The sequence below is a fragment of the Monodelphis domestica genome, chromosome 1 (assembly GCF_027887165.1).
Source record: "Monodelphis domestica isolate mMonDom1 chromosome 1, mMonDom1.pri, whole genome shotgun sequence".
NCBI lineage: Eukaryota > Metazoa > Chordata > Mammalia > Didelphimorphia > Didelphidae > Monodelphis > Monodelphis domestica.
In genome coordinates this window covers 375,763,946-375,787,637 of record NC_077227.1, presented here as the reverse complement: position 1 = coordinate 375,787,637, position 23,692 = coordinate 375,763,946, and the positions used below count along the sequence as shown (strand labels likewise).

Below are 23,692 nucleotides of genomic sequence, written 5' to 3'. Positions count from 1 at the left end.
TAACAAAATTCCTAGTTATGATTCTCTCAAAGAAACCTGACACTTTTTACTCAAGCCATCTGAACTCTATTGCCAGATTTAGGGAGCTCCTGTACCTCCCAACCTAGAATTCCCATCCTAAAGCTGTGCCACCTTCTATTATTACCCCTTGAACCTAATTATATTCTTCATCCTAGCCATCTCCTACCCTACCACTGTATATCCCCTTCCCTCAACTCCCACCCTCACCCTGCATATATACAATATATATGTGTATACATACATACCTATATAGATAGATAGATATTCCACTTCCTGCTGTAGAAACTGTAATCAAATTAATACTACTTGGACTCAAAAGAACTTTAACTTAACTCCCCTTGAGTATCATCTTTTCCTATTGGAATGCCAGCTTCTTGAGGGTTGAGACTGTATTGCTCTTCTATTTTTATCCCCTAATACTCAGAACAATGCCTAGCACATAAGTGCTTAGTAAAAATATTCTATTTCATTCATTCATTCATTCACTGGTTCATTCATTCATTCATATGGAGAAAACTTTATTATCATTAATGGATTGAACTTGAGGAGCATACTATAAGTATTGCTAATACATGTAAACACAGGATGAGGTCTTTGCCCTCAAGAGGTTTACACTCTACTTGAGATGAAATTTCTACACATAAAGATAACTACAAAGACAACAGGTAAGCCCTCTAGAATTTCAGAGGTGGGAGAGATCACTGTCCTTTGAATGGATCTGTGCAGGTTAATGGAAGAGGGGGTACTTGAGAAGTATTGAAAGATCAGAAGCATTTGGATTAGCAGAGGAGGGAAGGGAAGGAAAATCTTGGAAGAGCTTACAGTATGAGGGGAGGAGGAATCTTGGGAGAGAGAGTGAGAAAAAAGGCTAGAGAAGCCATTTGTGAAGGGCTTTGAATGCTAGCCATATTTCTAAGCAGTGAGATTCACTAAAAGAGGAACTGTCTTTTATAATGTGCAATCCCTTCAAAGCTAGGCTCATGGCAGGTGGTTATTAATGTCAATTGTTATCATTATGGCTGTACTACTAAATAATGGAAGCCAAAAAGTAGCTCTCCTAGAAAAAAAAAACTCAAAAAAACCTGGATCTTGGTGTATGTATGGATCACGAGGAAAGGTTGGAATGTTCCCACCATTTAACAAGTGTTTCTTTCCTTGCCAAACAGGGAGGGGAAGGAGCAACCCCAATCCCTTTAAATGGAGTAAATAAGCAGCTGTCTAGAGGCCACAATGCATCCCCTAGGGGGGAAATTACAGGGTGCTGGCTGTAAGAGAGAAAGACTGGTTGCTTCTGAACCATTCCTAAACTGTCTATGCTTGGGAGCTGAGAGTCAAGGTCACAGTCAGAAATCTCTCAAGTTGGAATATCAGCCTGAGCTGTTTGCTGCTCACCAGGGCAGGCTGGGATTGCATAGAACATTCAGTTCCCACCTGCCCTTTCCCTCGCCAATGCAGGAAGGAGGGAGACAAGCAAGGCAAATCCAACTTGCAGAAGAAAACAATATACTGGGATAAGCAGTGCCAACCTACAAAGCAGGAAAAATAGGACTCCCAGATTGCATTTGTAGAACATTTTCCTGATACCAACCATTTAATATCTATTATCTCATTTGATCCTCACAAAAAGCTTGGTAAGGAGGGTGATCATAATTATTAATGATGATAATAGCTACATTTATAGAGCATTTTAAGTAAGGTTTATGAAGAGCTTTATATAGCATTATCTCATTTGATCCTCATAACAAAACCCTAGGAAGTAGCTAATATACTACATTATTTATTAATCCCATTTTATAGACGAGGAAAATGAGACTCAGAGAGGTTAGATGACTTGACAAATAAATAGTAGAGTCTGGATGTCAACTCAGGCCTTTTAATTGCATGTCTAGTCATGCAGTTTGTGCTGAATCTAGAAGAAAGGATGAATAAGGGTCACAGCATGGCTGAGGGCATGGCAGGGGCCCTGTCTCAGGGAAATTTTCATCCTGTACACTCTTACCATTCCTATTGTGAAACCATTAGGAGGTTGTGTAATGAATGGAATAGCTGCTTCAGCATCAGTTCTGGCATGGCAAAATGGGAAGGGGTTACCCAGCATCCATAGTGCACTGACTGACCAAGGTTGAAAGTCTCCCTCTGCATCCTGATAGAGCATCTTGTATCGTACCCCAGATCCCAAGCCCAGAAACAACTCAGGCTCCTGGTGTTTCTAGGAGAGATGACTTGAGGATCTCAAAGCTGTTGGAGCTTGCTGAGGCTGTCCCCTTTCTTCCCCTCTGAAACTGTGAGAAAGAATCCTTATTCCAGATGAATGAGCCAAAGGGCCAGGTCCAACCCAACCCCCAGGCTTTCTATAAAAACTTCCACCTCATTAGTCAGAAAGATGGCACCCATTTAAACAGCCCACAGTAAAGAAAAGCAATTTTGAAATATGCCCACAGATGGGTGAAAATGAATGATAGGGGCAGGGAAATCTAATAAAGATACATAAAATTAAAAAAAAAAAAGAGGTGGGTACATCTAAGGGGGGTGGGAGGTAGATTATTATAAAGATTTATTTTTTCTCTTTTTAAAAAAAATTAAATCAAAGTTAAAGTAATGCTTTTAAGAAATGAAATCATAAATCTTTGTGGACATGGCTGAAGGCTAGAGCTGTCTTTTCATATTCAAAGAAACCACCTGGTGCTTGATTATATTATGGATGTGTATTCTAAGGCTGTCAAATAATTTGTTTGGCATGCTGGTTCCCCAGCCAACCTTTTTAATGTCCAAATTGGAACCCCCACTCTCCTTGCACAGTATATAAAAATGAATTCATCATCTTTTTTCTCCAAACCAGGCCTCCTTCTTGACATCCCTATCTCTAAAAATTGAACCACAATTGTCATAGACATGCATTAGACATGCATGATAGTGATCAATGAATCCAAAATATCAGCTTCAGAAAAGTACTTAGAGATCAGTCCCACTCGGTTCATAAATGAGGAAACTAAGAACTGGAGATATTAAGTGATATATCTAAAGGCATATAGATAGTAGGGGGTAGATGCAGGACACAAATCTAGTTCTTACACCTTCAAATCATGGAACCAACTTTGATTCTTCTTCCTCACTCTTACATCCAACTAACTGCCACATCCTGTTAATTTTATGTCCAAAATATAGGTCATATTTGTTCCTTTCTATTCTTACTGTTACCACTGCAGTCTGGACTATCATAGTTTTTCAACCGGATCATACTATGTTGGGAGGCTGGCCAATGAAAGCCTAGTTTCCAGTAAAGTGTAACTCAGGGTCCAAGAGACACTATGAAAGGATGAAAATTCTTGTTTGACTAAGGAGCTAGAAGAACTAAAGACTCAGTAGAGGCTGAGCTAGAACTGAGTACATCTATAAAACATCTGAAATGTCAATCCCTCCCTTTCTTCCCTGATAGCTTTTGAATGAAGAAGATTTCTTTCTATGAGCTACCTACATTGGGAGGCCACTCAAACAGCAATCATGTGTCCAAGAATACAAGGTACCTCTGCTGCTTTTGTGTTCTTTCCTAGTCCTAGGCAAATAAGTATTCAAAGCTAGAATAGACAATGTTATGACTTTGAGAATTTTAAAAGGTTGAAAGAGCCATCAGAGGTCTGCTTATCAATAGGAACTGGTAACAAAGATCACTGGAGCCAGTAACAGGCATAGATAAGTCTGTTGAAGGGCTAATACTAGAATGCCTTCAATAACAGCCAAGTAGAGGGTTGACTCATCAGCCATGACACCATATGTTTTAAAAAGCTAGTCCAGCTGAGCAAGGGAGTAAGTGGCTCCCTAGGCCAGGAGTTAAAATGTACATTTTAGCTCTACTTACTCTCTATATATGGGGCAGCCAGGTGGCACCATGTGATAGTGTTGGACCTGAAGTAGGGAAGCCTCATTTTGCTGAATTCAAATCTGTCCATAGACTCATTCTGGTTGTTACCCTGGACAAGCCACTTAACCCTGTTTATCTCAGTTTCCTTGTCTATGAAATAAACTGGAGAAGGAAACATCAAATCAGCCCATATATTTGCCAAGAAAACTCTAAATGGCGGTACAGAAAGTCAGATCCAACTGAAATGACTGAACAAGAATACTACTATAAATGTGTCTCAGTATCTTTGGGCTTCAAGTTTGATCCATTTTTTCTCAGAGACAAAGTTCCTGTAGGAAGGAGAGTATGTCCTCAGTTTGGAGCATACTTTCCCCAGGGACTGAGAGTATACAAAGGGAATCGTGGACTCAAATTTATTAAAGTAGATAATACAAAATATTCTCTGTCCCCCAAACCTGAGATGACATTGTTCCCTCTGAACATAATTGGTTCCTGAGGATAGTGGGCTCAAACTCAAAGTGCAAAGCATCAGTAAATATCTTTCCACAAAACCTAGTTGCCCCTTCTGGATCACTGCCTTGTCATGGTGGAGTGGCTTGAATAACTTGATGAAACTGTTATCTATGCCATATAGGGTTACCCAAGATAGGAAGGTCAAAGCAAAGAGCTCTGAAAAAAAAAGGTGATCCATGCAAGAAGGAAATAGCAAACCAATCTTTGCCAAGAAAATGGGTTGGATAGTATTCATATGATAAAAGATATAATATTGGGAAATTAAATCTTCAAGTCATAAGGAGTCCAACATGCTAATGTGGAAAAGTAGAGGACAAATTCAAATAGCTCCAGTACTAAAGAAGAAAAGTGAAAAGAAGCTTAGCTGCAAATGTGTTTGATGAGGAAAAGAAAGTCCAGTGCCGTAAAAATCAATATTGCCTAGGAACCTGGCATGTGAGATCTATGAACTAAGGTAAAATGACTGTGGTCAAACAGGAGATAGAACAATTAAACATCAACAACTTGGGTACAGGTAAAAATCAAGTGGACAGGAATAACTGAAATTAATTCTGGTAATTAGATATACCACTGTGGAGAAGAATCCTTTAAAAGAAATGGGGTAATCCTCATGGTCAACAAAAAGTTGAGAAAAGTAATATTGGGGTATAATAGCAAAAATAATGGAATGATATCTGTTCAAATCTAAGGCAAGCCATTCAACATCACAGTAATAAAAGTCCTGAACCCACTGATCCCAAAGTCATCAGAGTTGATCAGTTCTTTGAAGACCTACAACATTTTCTAAAAATAATATCAAAAAAAGATATCATATTCATCATAGAGGATTAGAATGTTAAAGTAGGAAATCAAAAGATAATTAGAAAAACAGACAAATTTGGCTTTGGATGGAAAATGAAGCAGCACAAAGGCTAAGGGAGTTTTGTCAAGAAAACTTGCTGGTCATAGCAACACTCTTTTTCAACAACCCAAAAGGCATCTCCATACATGGACATCACCAGATGGTCAATATCAAAATCAGATTGATTCTATATATTGAAGTCATAGAAAGAAGCTCTACTCAGTCAATTAAAACAAGATTTAGAGCTGACTATAGCTCAGATGATGAGTTTCCTATTGTAAAATTCAAACTTAAATCGAAGAAAATGGAAAACTATGAGATCATATACATATGGCCTAAACAGTATTGCTTATGGATATGAAATGGAAGTGATTAATAAATTTAAGGTATTAGATCTGGTATAGAGAGTGCCTGAAATACTTTGTGGTATTGTTTAGGAGACAGCAACAAAAAAATTCCAAAGCAAGAAAGTAAAATGGCTGTCCAGTGAGGCTTTACAAAGAACAAAAGAAAGAAGGAAAGGGAAAAGCAAAGGCAAAGGAAAGGAGAAAAGAAAAAGATATATTTAATTGAATGCAGAATTTCATAGGATAACAAAGATAAAGTGTTTTTTTCTTTAAATGAGCAATGCAAAGAAATAGAAGAAAAAATAAAATAGGAAAGACAAGAGATCTCAAGAAAACAAGAGGTATCAAGGGAACATTTCATGTAAAAATGGATATAATAAAAGACAAAAATGCAGGGTCTTAACAGAAGTAGAAGAGATTAAGAAGAAATGATAAGATTATACTGAAGAACTATACAAGAAAAATCTTAACATTACCAATAACTGATACTGTGTCTACTGACCTAGAGCCATACATTATGGAGAATGAAGTCAAGTGGGCCTTAAGAAGCATTGCTAACAAGAGGACTAGTAGAGGTGATAGAACACTGAGCTATTTAAATCCCAAAAGATGATGCTGTTAAAGTGCTGCACTCAATAAGCCAAACAATTTGGAATACTCAAGAGTAGCTACTGGATTGGAAAAGATGAGTTTCCATCCCAGTCCTAAAGAAGGTCAATATCTAGGAATGTTCAAATTCCAGAACGATCGTGCTTATTTCTTACATCAGCAAGGTTATGCTTAAAATTCTGAAAGGTAGATTAGAGAAATGCAAATTAAAACAACTCTAAGGTACAAACTAACACTTATTAGATTGGCTAATATGACAGAAAAGGAAACTAATAAACTTTGGAGAAGATGTGGGAAAGTTGTGATACTAATACACCATTGGTGGAGTTATAATCTGAGCCAACCATTTTGGAAGAAAATTTAGAATTATGAAAAGGGACTCTAAAATTGTGCCTATGCTTTGATCCATCAATGCCATTACTAGGTCTATATCCAAAAGAGATTTTTTTAAAAAGGGAAAAGGGGCCCATTTGTGCAAAAATATTGCAGCTTTTTTTGTGTTAACAATTTATTGGAAATTGAAGGGTTACCTATCAACTGGGGAATGGCTGAACAAGTTGTGATATATGATGGTGATGGTATACTATTGTGATGACAAGCAGGATGATTTTGGAAAAATCTGGAAAGACATATAAACTGATAGTAAGTGAAGTGAGAAAAAACAGAAGAACATTTTATACAGTGAAAACAATATTTTTTGATGAACAAATGTGAATGACCTAGTTATTATCAGTAATACAGTGATCTAAGATAATCCCAGAGACTCATGATGAAAAATACCATCTCTCCAAGAAAGAAATGATGAGTCTGAACACATATGAAATATGCTATATTTCACTTTCTTTCTATTTCTTTTTTGTTTGAGATTTTTTTCACAAGATGACTAATATGAAAAAAAATTTTACATGATTGCACATGTAAAATCTATATTAGATTGCTTACTTTCTTGGGGAGGGAGACTTAGAAGAAGATAATGAAGGAAGGTGAGGAGGGAGAGAATCCAGAACTCAAAATATAAAAAGAATGTTCAAAATTGTTTTTACATGCAATTGGGGAGAAAATAAAATATTATTTTAAAAGTTCTGCAAGCTGGACTTCAGCAATATGCAGATCAAGAAGAGTGGGGTCATTTTTCAAAGAGGAAGAAAAATTAGTGACCAAATTGCCAACATTCACTGGACTATGGAGAAAGGAAGAGAGTTCCAGAAAAACATTTACTTTTGTTTCATCAATTACATTAAAATCTTTGATTGTGTGGATCACCCCAAAATGTAGCAAGTTCTCAAAAAGATGGAGTGCCAGGTCATCTTATTTGTCTACTGAGGAATTTGCCTGCAAGTCAAGAAGCAATAGTTAGAACTTAATATGGAACAACCGATTGGTTTAAGATTGGAAAAGGAGTATAACAGGGCTAAATATTGTCACTATATTTCTTTAATTTATATGCAGAAAATATTTTGTGAAATACTTGGCTGTATGAGTTTTGGAATTAAACTGATGGGGAAAAATATCAACAATCTCGTATATACCACTCAGGTCAGACAATACCATGCTGATTGAAAAAAAGTGAAGAATTAAGACATTTCTTGATAAGGGTAAAAGAGGAGAGTGTTGACTTGAAGCATAATGTAAGGGGGGAAAAACCCAGAAAACAAATAGATCATATTAGTAAATACTTTTTAGTAAATTTTTTAGTAAATACTGAGAAAACTAACTCAGACTATTCACCAAAAATGCTGAAACTGAAGTTTAAATACTTTAAATACTTTGAAAACAAGACTAGACAAGACACTGATGTTGGGAAAGACTGAAGGCAAAAGGAGAAGAGGACAACAGAGGATGGGATAGATAGAGTCAGGGAAACAATGAAAAGGAGTTTGGACAGATTTCAGGAGACAGAGGAGGATAGAAGGACCTAGTTTGCTATGGTCTATGGCAGGGGTCCCCAAGCTTTTTACACAGGGGACCAGTTCACTGTCCCTCAGACCAGTAGAGGGCCGAACTATAAAAACCTAACCTTAACCCTAATAGGGCAGCAGTATACACAGTGTGGAATCCCCTCCCCCATATCTCTGCTCACCATGCTGACCTCTTCTGTTGTGTAGCCACATAATCCTTTGCATGTGTGGTGCCTTGTTGTAAGGCATCATGCAAAGGATTATATCACCAGAAGTAGTACTGTATGTGAGCGATGCCACGCATTGTAGCGCCACCACACACAGTGCTCCTCTCACTGACCACCAATGAAAGAGGTGCCCCTTCCAGAAGTGTGGTGGGGGCTGGATAAATGGCCTCAAGGGGCTGCATGTGGCCTGCAGGCCATAGTTTGGGGACCCCTGATCTATGGGTTCACAAAGAGTTGAGCACATCTAAACAGCAAAACCAACATACCAGATGGGAACTTAAGATCAATAGTATAAGAACCTTCAATCCCACAGGATTATTCCTAGAACCTGAGAGAGAAATGGTCAGCCACTCTCTGGGGTCCAAGCCTGCCAGTTCAAATGGAGGTTGAGAATAGAATTCAGAGGCCATACTACAATAGGATCATAAGTTCATATATGGAGTTGGAAGGAACCTTAAAGGTCAGTTAGTTCAGCTGTAGTCTTATAGATGAGGAAATTGAGACCCAGAGTCATTAAGTAACTTGATCAAGTTGACAAATTAAATTATGACAGTAATTATAGTGACCTCTACTAGTCATCTTGTTTTTTTTTAATGCATTCTTTTTTAAATTTAAATTTGTTTCTTTGTTGCATTAAAATACTTAGTTAACTCCCTCCCCACCTTTCCTCTCCACACTAGAATAGCCATCATTTGACAAAAAGATGTATGTATATAAAAATGATGTCTTACTTATTTCCGTTTATTAGTTTTTTCATTGGAGGTAGATATATATAAGTTATTCTTCAACCACTATTTCCATTGCTTCATATAATGTTCTCTTGTTTCTACTCATTCCACTCTTCATGATTTCATGTAGGTCTTTCCATGTTTATCCAAAATTAACCTGCTCATTATTTCTTCTGGTGTAGTAGCATTCCATCTCAATCATATGGCATTCCCCAAATAATGGGCACCCTTTCATTTTCCAGTTCTTTGTCACCACCAAGAGAACTGTGTGCCTTAGTTAGACTTCCTAACCCCTGCATATAATTCAGCCTCCTAATCCCTTTATTCAAAGCAAAGTTCTTAGATTATTCCTTCATGAAGACTTCCTTGATGTTACCCTTTCCTCAGATTTCTCATACCACATTGCTTGACTCTCTTGTGTATTCCTTTCTGTTTTATATTACATTTATTTATATATACTTAGCATTTTTTACTAAACATTGCTAGATAGCATTGTGTAGTAGACAGAGAGTCAACCTTGAACTCAAAACCTGAGCTTAAGCCTTGCTTCTGACACACTAGCTATGTGACTTTGAGCAGGATACAATTGTGTCCTCTTGTAAACTACTCGCTAAAATTATACATGTTGATAAAAAAGTTTTTGACCAAGGACACATGTGGAATTGCATATTGGTTATGGGAAGCAGGGTGGGGAGGGGAGGGAAAGAATATGATTCTTGTAACCAAGGAACAATGTTCTAAATTGCCTAATTAAATAAAACTTAAAAATAAATAAAATAAAATTGTACATGTTGATCTCAATGGGAGGAGGCTCTTTTTTTACAAAGGTTCCTCACACTTATGAATTCACAGGTATATACCCCCAAAAGTTATACTCTCTTTACCTCAAGGATATGAACCATGCCATTTTCCACCTTCATATCGAAAGGCAACTTAGTTTGGTGGTACAATGGCTGGAGTCAAGAAGATCTGGATTCAAATCTGACCTCAGATATTTACTAGCTGTGTGACCTTGGGCAAAACTTAACCTCTGTCTGCCTCAGTTTATTCAACTGTAAAATAGGAATAATATTAACATCTACTTCATAGGGTTGAATGAAGTTCAAATGAGATAATATTTGTAAAGTACTTTTAGTAGGTGTCCAACACAAGCTTGTTCCCTTCTCTTCTTCTCCATGAGATTTAGCATAGTGCCCTCCTTATAATAAGTAGACATAACTTTATTTTATTGGTATGAAAATGTCCTCCATTGTGTGAAATGTCTATAATCTGGTAGATAAGTCTTAGAGTTGCCTGAGGCTCAGAGAAATTAATTAAAGCACAGCTAGTAAATGTCAGAGGCAGAATTTTAATTAGTCTATTCTTGACTACATGTCCAACATTTTATTCATTAATTGCAAACAATATGCACTCAATAAATGTTTCTTGAATAGAACTGGGTTCAAGAACAATCTGGGATATTAATGAACTTCATGGTTTTGGATAAGTTGCTTTCTCTCTGGGGCTTTTTTTTTTAATTTATAAAAAGAGTGGTTGGACAAAATGATTCTCTCCAACTGAAGCTGGATGATTTTTGTCCACATTCTTTCTTTGCCTCATTTCCACTGAAAGAAATCATGAGGCACTCTAGGAATAGAATGGATGAGGCCAATCTACATTCTCAAAATTTTCCACATAATGAATAAGCTCATTTGGTTAGAGGCTGGTGCTAATGATGTCAAGATCACAGGTATGAGACTACGTCCCTAAACTGGGTCAGATTTCTCGCAACAAAATCCCAGTGGGGAGTAGGCAAGAACATGTGATAGCTAGGTGAAAAATCTATCTCCATGGCCAGAAAGAAAAACATCAAAGAACACTCCCAATTTGTCACTGTTGTGGCGTCATCTTCAGATATAAGACTCGTTACATTTCCAACCCCACAGGTGAGATCAGGGAATAATAACAGCACAGTCATCATCCAGTGAACTTTCTTCTGAAGCAGTAGGTAAGATGACATATGTTGCAATTATCAGGAAAGAAGAAATGATTGTCTAAAAGCTGATGAGCTGGAGTTGGAGTTCTTAACAACTCCAACATAATTGGGCACAAGAAATTGGCTTTATCATTCAGATTTTGCAGAGTTTTCACTTTTAAAAATCTATATAAATAACGATTCTTGGGTTTGCTAAGGCATGCTTTCTTCTTCTGGGCTAGGCAAACATTTTATTCCATATCTTTGTCTTCACACAACAAAGTTAGAGGTCTCTTCAACTAGCCCTCTGTTCTAACCCAGTTTGTGTGATTCTTTTAATGATTGGCCATTCTGACTGATGATAGGCATCGCTGTTTTTCTAGAAATGTGTATATATATATGTACACATATGCACACACATATATGTAATGTGTTTATAGATACATACATGCACACATACATAAATATATATTTCTCTGTCTAAAGATCTTTGTTATTCAATTATGTCTGACTCTTCATGACTCAATGGATCATGTTGTCCATGGCATACTCTTGGCAAAGACAGTAGAATGGTTTGCCATTTTGTTATCTAATGGATTAAGGCAAGAAGGGGTTCATTGACTTGTCCAAGGTCACACAGCTAGGAAATATCTAAGGATAGTTTTGAAGTCAGGTCTTTCCCAACTCCAGACCCAACACTCTATTCACCAAGCCTGTCTATCTATACATATAGATACCTATATAGTGTTATCATTTATGTCAATCCATGTCTTTGTCCCAGGAGCTAAGCACAAAGCAAGCATAGAAGGGAGGGGGGGGGGGAAGGGAAATCCTCTCTAAACATGATTTGGAAACATTATTAGGTAGGGAACCAAAGAGAACTGTAGCAATAACTTACATTTTAATCTTAGCTACCAGGGAAGCAATATAGTACAATACTGTCCAGGTTCCATTTCTAGTTTTTTCCTCCCTTGAACACAGACTCAAATGTCTCCATCTGATCATAGCTCATGCTCATGGGGCCAGACGATCATTAAAGGGGTGGATTAGAGATTAGGGACGCAATATACAAGGCTATATTCACTTTCTGCCTCCTTCATTACCTTTTTGAAATCTCCACATCTCTGATATTCACACAGCATCATGTCAAAGAAGATTGGGATTGTAGCTTTTCGAAGTTCAACTTCAGGAATAAGTGTCATTTCTAGAATTGGTCCAACCATCCCAGGAATAAAACAGATTTTGTTCTGCCCTGAAAGAGAAGAAGGGTACGCACATGTTAAATGCAAACAAGATCTCCCCCTCAAACATGGCAAGGGAGAGAAAAAAGGAAAGTAGAGATAAACAAGACAGATGATGTGCAATTAGTCATCCTTGAACTAAATTAAAAACAGAGTATATTAGAAAAGCTTATCCAACCAAAGATATTTGGAGTTGTGTCTTTGCATTATAAGAAAAACTTTACATTGGAAAAAGGAGCCATGCATAATGGGGAAACCCATTACCAAGAAAAAAATGCATATTCCAAAATTTTAGCCCATAAAAATGCTATTCATATGCTAATAGGAAAGATACAGTTAAGTGTGACTGATTTCAAAGTTTTCTATTTGACCTTACTGGCACCCTAGTCAAAGAATGACATACCCAATTTCCTTATTATAAATATCAGGAAAAATCATATCTCTCTGAGTGGTGAGGACAAGACCCATTTTTTAAATGAGAAAATTGAGAGGTAAATAGTGGATGAAGATTAGGATTTAGAATTGAAAATATCCCCACTCAAATTACATACTGAATCTTAACTGCAGTATGACCCTGAGCAAGTCACTGAAACTGCCTCAGGCAATTTAGTAGGTCTTATCTACTAGGCTGAGATGAATTGTGTTCCATTTTGCATATTAATGGAAGAAGCTTTCTCTTTTCTTTTCCAAGGAGAATAACTCTACCATGTATCCACAGAAGGAGAGCCAGGATTAGGAAAGATCTTGAGTCCATATCATATGAGGATAGTTTGAAGAAATGAGGGATACTTAGACTAGAGAAGAGAAGGCTCAGGAATATGAGAGTTACGTTCAGGTATTTAAAGTATTTGAAGTATGTGGCAGACTGTTAGATATAGCAGATAGAGCACCAGACCTGGAGTCAGGGAGATTGATCTTCCTGATTTCAAAACTGGCCTCAGACACTTCCTAGCTGGGTGACCCTGGACAAGTCACTTAACCCTATTTGCCTCAGTTTCTTCGTCTGTAACCTGTGCTAGAGAAGGAAAGTGCAAACCACTCCAGTTATTTCTGCCAGGAAAGCCCCAAAAGAGTCAAGAACGGTCACACAAGACTGATATTACTGAACAACAACACATGGAGGAGGAATTAGACTTGTTCTATTTGGCCCCATCCAGGCACAATGAGGAGCAATGATTAGAAGTTGGAAAGGATCAAATTTAGGCCTGATGATAAGAAGCACAAGTAAAGAGCTGGAGTCCTCTTGAGATATGGTGAGTTCTGCCTTCTTGACTTTTTTTCAAGCAAAGGCTGGATAACTGGTCAGGTATGTGATAACTGGGGATTCCTTTTGGATATGAGTTGATCTAGACTTCTTTGCTTCCTACAAGTCCCATCTCACATTCTGTGATTCTGTGAGTTGCCAAACTAAGAGTTTCTCTCCTTCTCCCCCCTCCCTCCCCATTTTCCTCCCTTCCCCCTCTCTCTCTTTTCTCTCTCTTAACCACCCTCCTTCTCTCCCTTTCCCCCTGCCCTTCTCCTCCCTCTCCATTTCCCTCCCTACCCCCTTTCTCTCTTGTTCCTCTCTTTCCCACCCTCCCTCCCTCTCTCTCTCTACATCTCTCCCTCCCTCTTCCTCTCTCCCTTCCTCTCTCTTTCCCCCTTCTTCCCTCCCTCCCTCTGTCTCTATCTCTCCATTTCTCCCTCCCTACCTTTTACTCTCTCCTTCCCTCCCTCCCTCCCTCCCTCCCTCTCTCTCTCTCTTTTTCTTCTTCCTTCCTTCCCCCTCCCCTCCCTCTCCCTATCTGTTTCTCTCCCCTTACCATCTGACCTTCCATCTTAAAATTAATACCATGTATTGGTTCTAAGGCAGAAGAGTGGTAAGAGCTAAGCAATGAGGGTTAAGTGACTTGCCCAGGGTCACACAGTTGGTGTCTAAGACTGGATTTGAACTCAGGAAGACAAGACTTCCTGATTTCAGGCCTGGCACTTCATCCCTTGTGCCAAGTAACTATTCTGATTCACAGCTGTGTCCATTAGACATTGGGACATTGTCAGGAAAAGGCAACAGAAAGAAGCGTGAGGGAGTTATAAGAAGCAGCTCTGAAAGGGGTGGGAAGGACCAAGCTGGGAGTGAGGAGATTGGCCTGGGGACACAATCTGTATTTTAGGCCCCAGATACCTCCTGCTTCTGGGTCTCCCTTAGCTGCATCTTGGTTAATATCCATGATTCCCAACATCCTAGGAGCAGCTTTGCCCCAAGGTTCTCCTCTTCCAGCCTTAGTCACCTCAAAGAAGCTCATCCTATTGGGTTGCAGTCCCTCCTACCTTCTTGGTTCAATCCTCAGCCTGGCAGGTAGCCTGCTTCACGTGCTTCTTGGTTCCCAGCTGGCATGCGCCATGCAGACAGCTTCCACAACCTTTCTCTAAATAAACTGAGCATCCAGAGTCCTTGTGTGGGCAGAATTTTTTTTTTTTGGTGGGGAGAGAGGTGGGTGGTGGGTAAAGGCTACTGTGGTGCAGCCTGCTTGTAGGCTAAAACAGTATTTTCAGATTAAAAATGAGAATATGAATAGAGAGGAATGAAAGGGATTCTTGAGATTCTAAGGCTCAAATTAAAACTAAATTCTAGAATTAATTCTTAGAATTAAAAAACCAGCAATACGTAAGTGTTAGATGACTAAATTATGGATGCCACCCTGGTAATATCTTCAGCCAGTAAGAGTGGAATAGGGGGGAGTCAAGTGAAGGATAAGAACTCTTTTTGAGGCCATCAGCTTCCTTCTTGGCTGCATTTTGATTCCACTTCAGGCTCAAATCTTCCCCAAGGCTTAGCAAGAAAATGTTACTTCTTGTGTGGTTCATAATAATCACTGTTCTCTATTTTTCCCATGTTCCATCAGGATAATTTAAGTCTTTATCTAGTCTAGGAGGTTTTTAAAATTCAGAATCAAATGGACAAATAGCTAGATTGTAAACGAGAAAAGGCTAGATATTCAGTGAACTCTATGGTCTAATAAAAGGAAAATAGTGAATATGACAAAAAGTCTTTAGAAAACTCAAGGCCTACATGTAGGATAAGGGTTTATTTTAACTCTCCCTAGAGAACAAGGGGAAATGCCAGAGGCCTGGTCTTTGTTTTCTGCCTCTGACTTGTTTTCCAAGCAATCTATTGAAGAGGAATTCTGGAAATAGGGAAAGGCAGAGAGAAAGCAATGAGGGCCCCTTAGCCAGCATGTGATTTCAATATTTCAAGAGATAGTTTCCAATGTAATTGTCTTAATTTACATCCAAATGAGATCAAACAGTATAGTAGATGCAAAATGTATATACATGTAAATACATGCCCATGTGATTGAAAATACCCTAGATAAAAGGATGCTCAGGGTTAATGGAATACAGGCAAATCTGGCAAAGGATAGCTATTCAGATAATATCTCTGCTGCAATATTTAAAGGAAAGTGAAGGAAAGGATGGGTGAGGGGAGGGGGGCGTCTTTTTGATTCAGTAGGAACGAATTTCATTAGGGACAGATGCATTATGTTGGGGGAAAGCTTTTACAGTTGAAATGCCAATATGCTGTCAAGATAAAAGCCCATCTCAAGCCCCAAGGCCCTTTATAATGGTGGCAGTACTGACTGCTCCAGGAATAAGCTTAAGCATGTGGGTGGAAAGGATGGCTTGTGTTCTAGAAGCTTCTCTGGGACCCAATTTTTAATTTGTTCAATAAAAGTGGCTAGATTCATCTATTACTCATCTCTTAGGCATGTGGTAAAATTTAAAGGGGAAAGTTTAAGATTCTCTCAAAAGGTTTGCTGATATAAAATCACAATATAGATTTAGGCAAAAAGAAATATGGGGAAATCATATACTCCTAGGTGGTAGTTGATACCATTGGAGGCATAATCTTGGATGGATTGCTCTAAATCTCTGTTTCCTTGCCTACAGTCAGTCAGTTAGCAAGTATTTATTAATCGCCTGCTATTTGCCAGTTGCAGTGTCAAGTGCTGGTGCTACAAAGAAAGACAAAAGACATTCTGCTTTGCAAGAAATATAAATCTAAGGAGGGGATCCAACCATGTGACCATTAAGGTTTCAACTTACTGAAATTTTGCAAAAAATATTCCTGCTGAGGTAATTCAGCACGGTACCTGAAAAATTTAAATGCCCTAAGCTCTACTGTTGGCAGCTACATGGTTCAGTGGATAGAGTGCCAGCTCTGGAGTCAGAAGGACCTGAGTTCATATCCAGCACCAGATATCTACTAGCTGTATGATCATGGACAAGTCACTTAACCCTGTTTTTCTCAAATTTCTTATCTATAAAATTAACTAGAGAAGGAAATGGCAAATTACTCCAGAATCTTTGCCAATAAAATGCCAAATAGTGTCATGAAGAGTTGGACATGATTGAAAAATGATTGAACAGCAATAATGAAAACAACAACAATTTCTGTTGCATTTGGTCCTCCATATATCTTCTTAGGAAGATGTCTCTAATAGACATGGAAGTTCTAGAAATCAAGGAATTGATTTTAGAAAAGTCAAGGAACATGGGTATGAGAGAGCAAGAATGCCTGATTAGCATGCCACCCTTGAGTGTAAATGACATTCTTGCATAGTTGTCCTGGATGCAGGCTGGGTAGGCTATGGCTTTCTGGAATGGGCTCAACCACGTGGACCAGTCCTTGTTCCTCTCTCATCACCATAGGTTGTAGGAAAGGTAGTGTCCAGTTAGGGAGTGGAGGTAGAGGGGAAATAGAGAACGCTGTGTTATGGATCACACACAAGCTCTTTCTTTCCCTCCAGGAAATCAAACACAAGTCAATTATAGAATCCAAGATCTGGTGCTGGAAGGGACTCCATTGGCCAGATAGTTCAACCTCATTTTATCAAAGAAGAAATGGAAGCCTAGGGATATTCTGTGACTTGCTCAAGGTCACACAAGTAATTAGTGACAGAAGCAGGATTTCTATCCTCGTACTCTGATTCCAAATCCAGTGCTTTTCCCATTGTATCAAAGCTGTTTCTCACATAAAGCAGAACCTTTTGTACCATTACTTAGTTAAGATTCATTTTACTTCTCTCCTAATTTCACAAACTCTCCATATATATCCATAAATATCCAAACAGGTGGAAATTAATATCTTTTTATACCCATCCAATAACCAAAATTTAGGGAAAACCTGCCAAAACCCCATTATGGTTATATAAAACCTTTTGTGTACAGAACAGCTCCAAAGAATAACATATGGGAAGCAGCAAGATGCAGAGATAGATTAAAAACAAAACAAAACAAAATAATGCAGTTCCCAATTTTCCCAGTGGTTCAGTGGAGTTGGGATGGCACAAACCTGTACAGATAAGCTTTCTGAAGGCATATGTTTAATTAAGGGAATTCCCTATTAAAGGTATTCTAGGGGAGTTCTCCCCTGTACCTTTTTTTACAATAAAGGGCTAAAACAGGAGAATTAAGTTCTTACATAATAGGCTCTAGGTGGAAATGGGATAGGGCTAGAGTCATAAGAAATAATTTTAGCATCTGGGGCATCTATCAAATCAACTTTTTAAGGAAAAACTTCAGCTGGATAGGGGAGATATAGAGCCCTCAGATCTTAGGACCCAAGACCTCCATTGAGGAAAGAGCACTTTAGGATCATATATTCTGATTTAGAAGGTACCTGAAAGATCATCTGAAACAATACCCTCACCTCAAAGATGAAGAAACGGAGGCACAAAGAGATTTAATAACTTGTCCAAGATCACACAGGTCATGATAAAATCAAGATTTAACTGCAGGCTTTAGAGCTTCAGATGCTAGTGTACTTTTCATTTGTTCTATGTTGCTTCTCAAGATATACTAGGACACTATGAGGCCATTGCTGAGTAGACCATTTGATTAGGAGAAAATAGAAATGAGTCTGGACTAGCAGATGGATACAGAAAGTCAGGAAAGAGAAAGAACTGATACCTAGTAGCTTTCTATTTTAATTAATTATTCTTGCCAATAAGGTGCCAAGTTTAGCTGTTTTGATCTAATGAAGTATAAGCGCCGGAAGTACATTTGAATTTTGGCACTCTGGAGCAAAGTTCTTGCTGTCTAACTCCAGTTACATCTCAACATAGAATTGATCTGGAAACCAGAAGTCTAGCTATGGAAGGAAGGGGGCCTATGAAGGTCAAATCCAGAAATGTCCCCAGAAAAGAAGGAGTAAATAGGTAGATATAGTAGATAGTAGGCATAAGCTGGTAGGCATGGTCCAAAGTCAATAAAAGTGGCATTGCTGAGTAGGGTTGAGTTTTCATCTCAGGTTAAAGTACTTTTGCTCCCTGTTGCTTCTTCAACTCTTTGCTGTGCAAGAAGAGTCCTGGGCTCTCTGCCAGACAAAAGTCAAAGGCATACAAGTAAATCCTATTCCTGATTAAGGCAGAAGAGGCAGAGATCCTAGGATAATCTCACAAGCCCAATCAGAGCAAAAAAGAGCCTTTCCATTTGTGTAGAGCCCTTTCCTGGAGTCTAAAGGTCTATTGGGCAACCATCTACAATTGCATCTGCAAAATGAACTGCCAATAACTTGGGGGCCAGTTGCCCACACATTCAATTTTTTGAAAGGACGATAGTCTTGTCCTTTCCCATTTATTCTCAACTTTGCACAGCCCTTAGGGGTTGAGTCCTGGAGCTGTTCCACAGCTGTGGATCCCTCCCTCTTTCATTCACCGTACAATCAGGCTCTTATTAAGGGCACTGAGCTTACAGTAATAAACGGTTATTTCTAGCTCCCGACACTGAAACCCCCATCGCTCACATAACAGATGGTCTTCAAGGAGGAGTTTGGCGTGTGCAGATGTGTTTATTTCAACGTGCATGTTTACTCACCAAGCTTGTACCACATATCGCGGATGGCAAAGCCAATTAACCGCCTCATATCCCCATATCTAGGAAGAGGGAAAACATCAGTGTTATTGACAGTCTCTAGGAATTAAATAAAATATCATATTTAGTAAATCTGAAAGTCAACTTACTTATTCAGGATCTTATTGTACTTGGCATGAGAGAATTGCTCCAGCTGCAGGGAATCCTGGGTGATAAAAGCCACTGCCAGATGAAAATAGTTGTTCCACAGCTGTAAATTAAATAGTAGGAAACAGTCATGGTGTGGGACTGAAAATGGGAAGTCATATTAAACTCTGGGTAATGGTGAATAATTTATGAAGATGGCAGAAGATACTAGCACAGCCAGCATAATTGTGCATTATGTAATCTTCCAAGTAGCTCCAACTTGGAAATTAGTATTGAGGCTAAAATGATGGCGATTGAATGGGTTTTTTATATGGCTGACCTACGTTCTGACTTGTAACAAGGTATGAAGCTGAGTGAGAGGAATCAGAGTCTGGAACTTCAGAAATAATCTAAGTCCAATCCATACCTGAACAAGAAATCCCTCTATAGAATCCCTGACAATAGATTTTTTTTGAAGGTATGGTATTTATTATAATGGAATTTGATCTTTTGGGGGCATTTTTGGATGGTTCCCTTGACCCATCAAATGAGTAACCAATCAAAAGCCATTTATTAAGCACAACTCTGGAGAAATAATTGATAAATAGAAACAAGGAAGGCCTAGTTTCCTAAATGCATATACCTTTTGGTCAAATGATGTCTTCTCTAGTGTGAGGAGAGGAAGGGATTAAGGGAGGGAGTTACCTGGGAATATTAATGTAAGAAACAAATAAATGAATTGAAAATTTGAAAATATGTATTAAAGCTTTACTATGTGCCATTCACTATGCTATGTACTAAGGATGCAAGGAAAGGTCAAAATTGCTCCTGCCCTCAAAGAGCTCTCAGTATAATGGGGAAGACAATATGGAATTAAATACATACATGCAAAATCTATTCAGAGTAGTTTGGGGGTAATCTCAGAGGGGAAGGTGAGAGAGGCCACCTGCAGAAAGTGGGATTTGAGCTGAGACATGAAGGAAACAAGTGCAAGAGTTTCTGACTGCATTAATATTTGGCACTATACTAAGACACAAAGACACAAATGAAAACAGCCCCTGCCCTCAGGAATCATACATTCTATCAGAGTAGACAACCTGGGAGGTAGCATGGTATACTGGAACAAGCATTGGCTCTGGAGTCAGAAGACTTGAATTCATAATCCCACCTCTGACACTCCTAGGTGATCTTCCCTGGGAAAATCACTTACCTTCTCAATGACTCAGTTTCCTCATCTGTAAAGTGAGGAGAGGGTTGGACCAGTTGACCTTTGATGTCCCTGCTAGCTCTAACTTTAAAGATCCTATAATTCCATATGCATAAAATAAGTATGAGTAATTATATAGGAGACACAGACATGTATCGGGTGGGGGGGGCATTGAGGTCAGTAAAGACTTCTTCTAGAAGGTGATGTTTGAATTGCATTTTGATGGAATTTGGGAATTCTGAAAGACAGAGAGGTGAGGGTGGAATGCCCTCCAAACATGGGGGACAGCCTGAGCAAAAGCACAGAGACCAGAGGTGGAGTGTAATTGGGGGCCATTTCTAAAAGGCATTTAAGAATTCTAAACAGTTTGTCATATATTGTTTTCTCTGGGAACAGAATCCAGGCACCTGGCCAAATAACCTTGGGGTAAGTTATAGGATTATATATTTAGAGCTAAAAGAGACTTTAGTGATCATTGTGCACAATAGCTTTATTTCACATTAGAGGAAACAGAGGCACAGTGAAATTAAATGACATGTACAGGATTACTGAGCTGGGAAGTACCCGAGGCAGAATTTGAATCAGTTTTTCCTTATTCAAAGTCCAAGATGCTACTTACTCTACCACACTGCTTGTGCTGAGAATTATGCTTTTAGTGTAATTAAATTCCTGAATAAATATATGTTCTATCTTGTTGTTTAGATACTTTCAGTCATGTCCAACTCTTCTTGACTCCCTTTGGGGTTTTCTTGTCAGGGATACTGACGTGGTTTGCCATTTCTTTCTCTGACTTATTTTATATATGAAGAAACCAAAGCCAATAGGGGTAAGTGCCCCATTGTAAGTGACTTGTCCAGAGTCACACAGCTAATAAATGTCTGAGGCCAGATTTGAACCAAAAAGATGAATCTTCCTGACTCCAGGCTGGACACCATCCACCATACCATGTAGCTGCCCTATGTAGTCTATACTTCTGGGCAAAGAATTCCCAGTTAAACCATTTCTTTTCTTCACTGCCTTATTTCCAAGATTTCTCTTAAGTCAAGGCCTTTATAAGAATGCAGGAAGTTAAAGGAACCTCAGGGCATAATTCAGACCTCTTATAGAGGCCTCTGAACTTCTCACTCATTCCAATCCCCCTGAAAATACCAGAAGAAAACTGACTGCTGATCTGTCTCCATTTATCTAACATGGAACATCCCGAAGGGCAGGGAATGCCAGGTCTCAACATGGCATATATACAGTGCTAAGTCCTCAGATGATATTGAAGGATTATATCTTAAAAATTTCTTAAATTAATTAAATTACATTTTCTTTTCAATAAAGTATTTATCCCCACTCCTTGAAAACCAGAGAAAAACAGGCTCCATCTTAGAGACACTGAGGATTGTCAACAACCTCAGTTTCCTTAGTAACCCCCCAACCTATCAGGTCCAAAACCAAACACAGAGCTTTGTGTGGGAGCACTGGTCTTTCTATTCAGATGCTTTTTTTTCTAGGTCACAGCAGGTCATATTAATCTCTTGAAGCACCAGCTGAAAAGCAGGGTCTGGATGGCCTTAAATTTAAAATGTGTTTCCTTGGCCTTAAATTTAAAATGTGTTCCCACTGTTTGACTAAGCTGAGGAATCACACACCCTCACACTGCAATTCAAGAGATGAAAAACAAGCCAGTGGAAGAAGGAAATCACATACATGATCCATGAAAAAAATTATTACTTTTTTTACATGAGAAAATTCAGATTTCAAGGTGGCCACACAGGAGAAGCAGAGCACAATGGGTAAAATATTAATCCTGAAAATAAATCCAGGCCAACCCAGTGAGGTGCCTGTTCTATTACTGTACTATTAAAAATCCTATTATAACCATGGGCTTCTGTCAAGCTGGTATTTTTCCTATAGGGAATCATTTTACTTTTCAAGTTGCCTTCTTGATATTCCTCTTGACCTTCACCTGGGAACTCTTTAAGGGTAGCAAGAACATGCCCATCTAAACAATAATTGTCATTGATATCTTTTATTTTTACATCATTCACTTTCCCCACTCACTTTCCTCTATTCTTCCTCCCGCAGAGTTATCTCTTATAATGAAGAATAAAAAAGAAAGGAAAAAAGTTCAGCAAAACTAATATAGATTTTTAAAATTAGTATATTTAATTTTTTCCATATTACATGTCAGTACAATTTTTTTAGTATTCATTTTCTGATATTTTTCAATCCATGTTCTTTTTCTCCTTCTTACTCCTTTCCTCCTCCCCAAGAAGGCAGGTAATATGATATAGGTTTTACATATATAATCATATAATTCATATATCCATGTTTTTCATGTAGTGAATGAAGACACGTGGCTTTCACTAGAAAAATTCATAGAGGAAATAGAGTAAATAATGGTATATTTCAATTCACATTCAGAATCTGTTGCTTCTATGGTGGTAGATATCTTTTTTCTTTTTTTTTTTTTGTCTTGAATCTCTTGGAGTTGTTCTGGATCCTTACCTTGTTGATAATAGTTAAGTCATTCAGAGTTGATCATCATATCTTATTGCTTTAACTGTATATAATGTTCCCCTGGTTCTATTCACTTCACTTTGCATTACTTCATATAAGTCTTTCCAGGTTTTTAAAAACTAATATACTGATAAACTCTAATGATGTGTGCAGTAATCCAAATCCATTGTCTCCCATCTCTAAAGAAGTAAGGGATGGTGACTCCTCACATTTTTTCATTGAAGCCACACTAGAAATGAAGCATTTGTAACTCCAAAGACTAGTTATTGAGTGTCATGGAAAACCTTCATGGAAAAGGTGACTCTGGAAGAAGAGAAATTCTTCTCATTGGGCCTATATAAGGCTCACAGAAGGTGAATAATGGTCATGGTCTTGCCTGGATCTGAAATGATGCTTTACTCCCATCATTGCTCTGCTAAAAAACTCCACCAGTTTCTACTCGTTTCCTGAGGAATTCCCTTTCAACTCAGAGAAATACAGTGCCCCAAATCGAGAATGGAGGAGCCCTCAGAGGCCACTTAGACCAAACACTTCACTTTATAGATGAAGAAAATGAGGCCCAATGAGGTGAAGTCTTTTTCTCAGGGTCACAGAGAGAATAAGTAACACAGGTGAGTTTTGAACCTGGGGATTTTGACTCGAGACAATATTCTTTCCATGGTCCCTCTAGAATTCAAGGTGCTCTTAATTTTTTTTCCAGCTTTTCAAAACAAGTCCTTCATTCCAGTCAAATTGATCTCCTAATTGTCTCAGATATATGT

The 23,692-nt window shown here is 38.4% G+C and overlaps 1 protein-coding gene across 1 annotated transcript in view; it reads right to left on the bottom strand.

The window, feature by feature from the left end:
• The window catches only part of DOCK2 (dedicator of cytokinesis 2), a 559,513-nt gene that overhangs the window by 63,911 nt on the left and 471,910 nt on the right, over positions 1-23,692 (bottom strand). The window contains exons 31-33 of the mRNA XM_056811565.1: positions 19,240-19,340; positions 19,094-19,152; positions 12,101-12,249 (exon numbers count right to left, since the gene is read on the bottom strand). Of these exons, the coding sequence (XP_056667543.1) occupies positions 12,101-12,249; positions 19,094-19,152; positions 19,240-19,340 (309 nt within the window). The remainder of the gene's footprint in view (positions 1-12,100; positions 12,250-19,093; positions 19,153-19,239; positions 19,341-23,692) is intronic.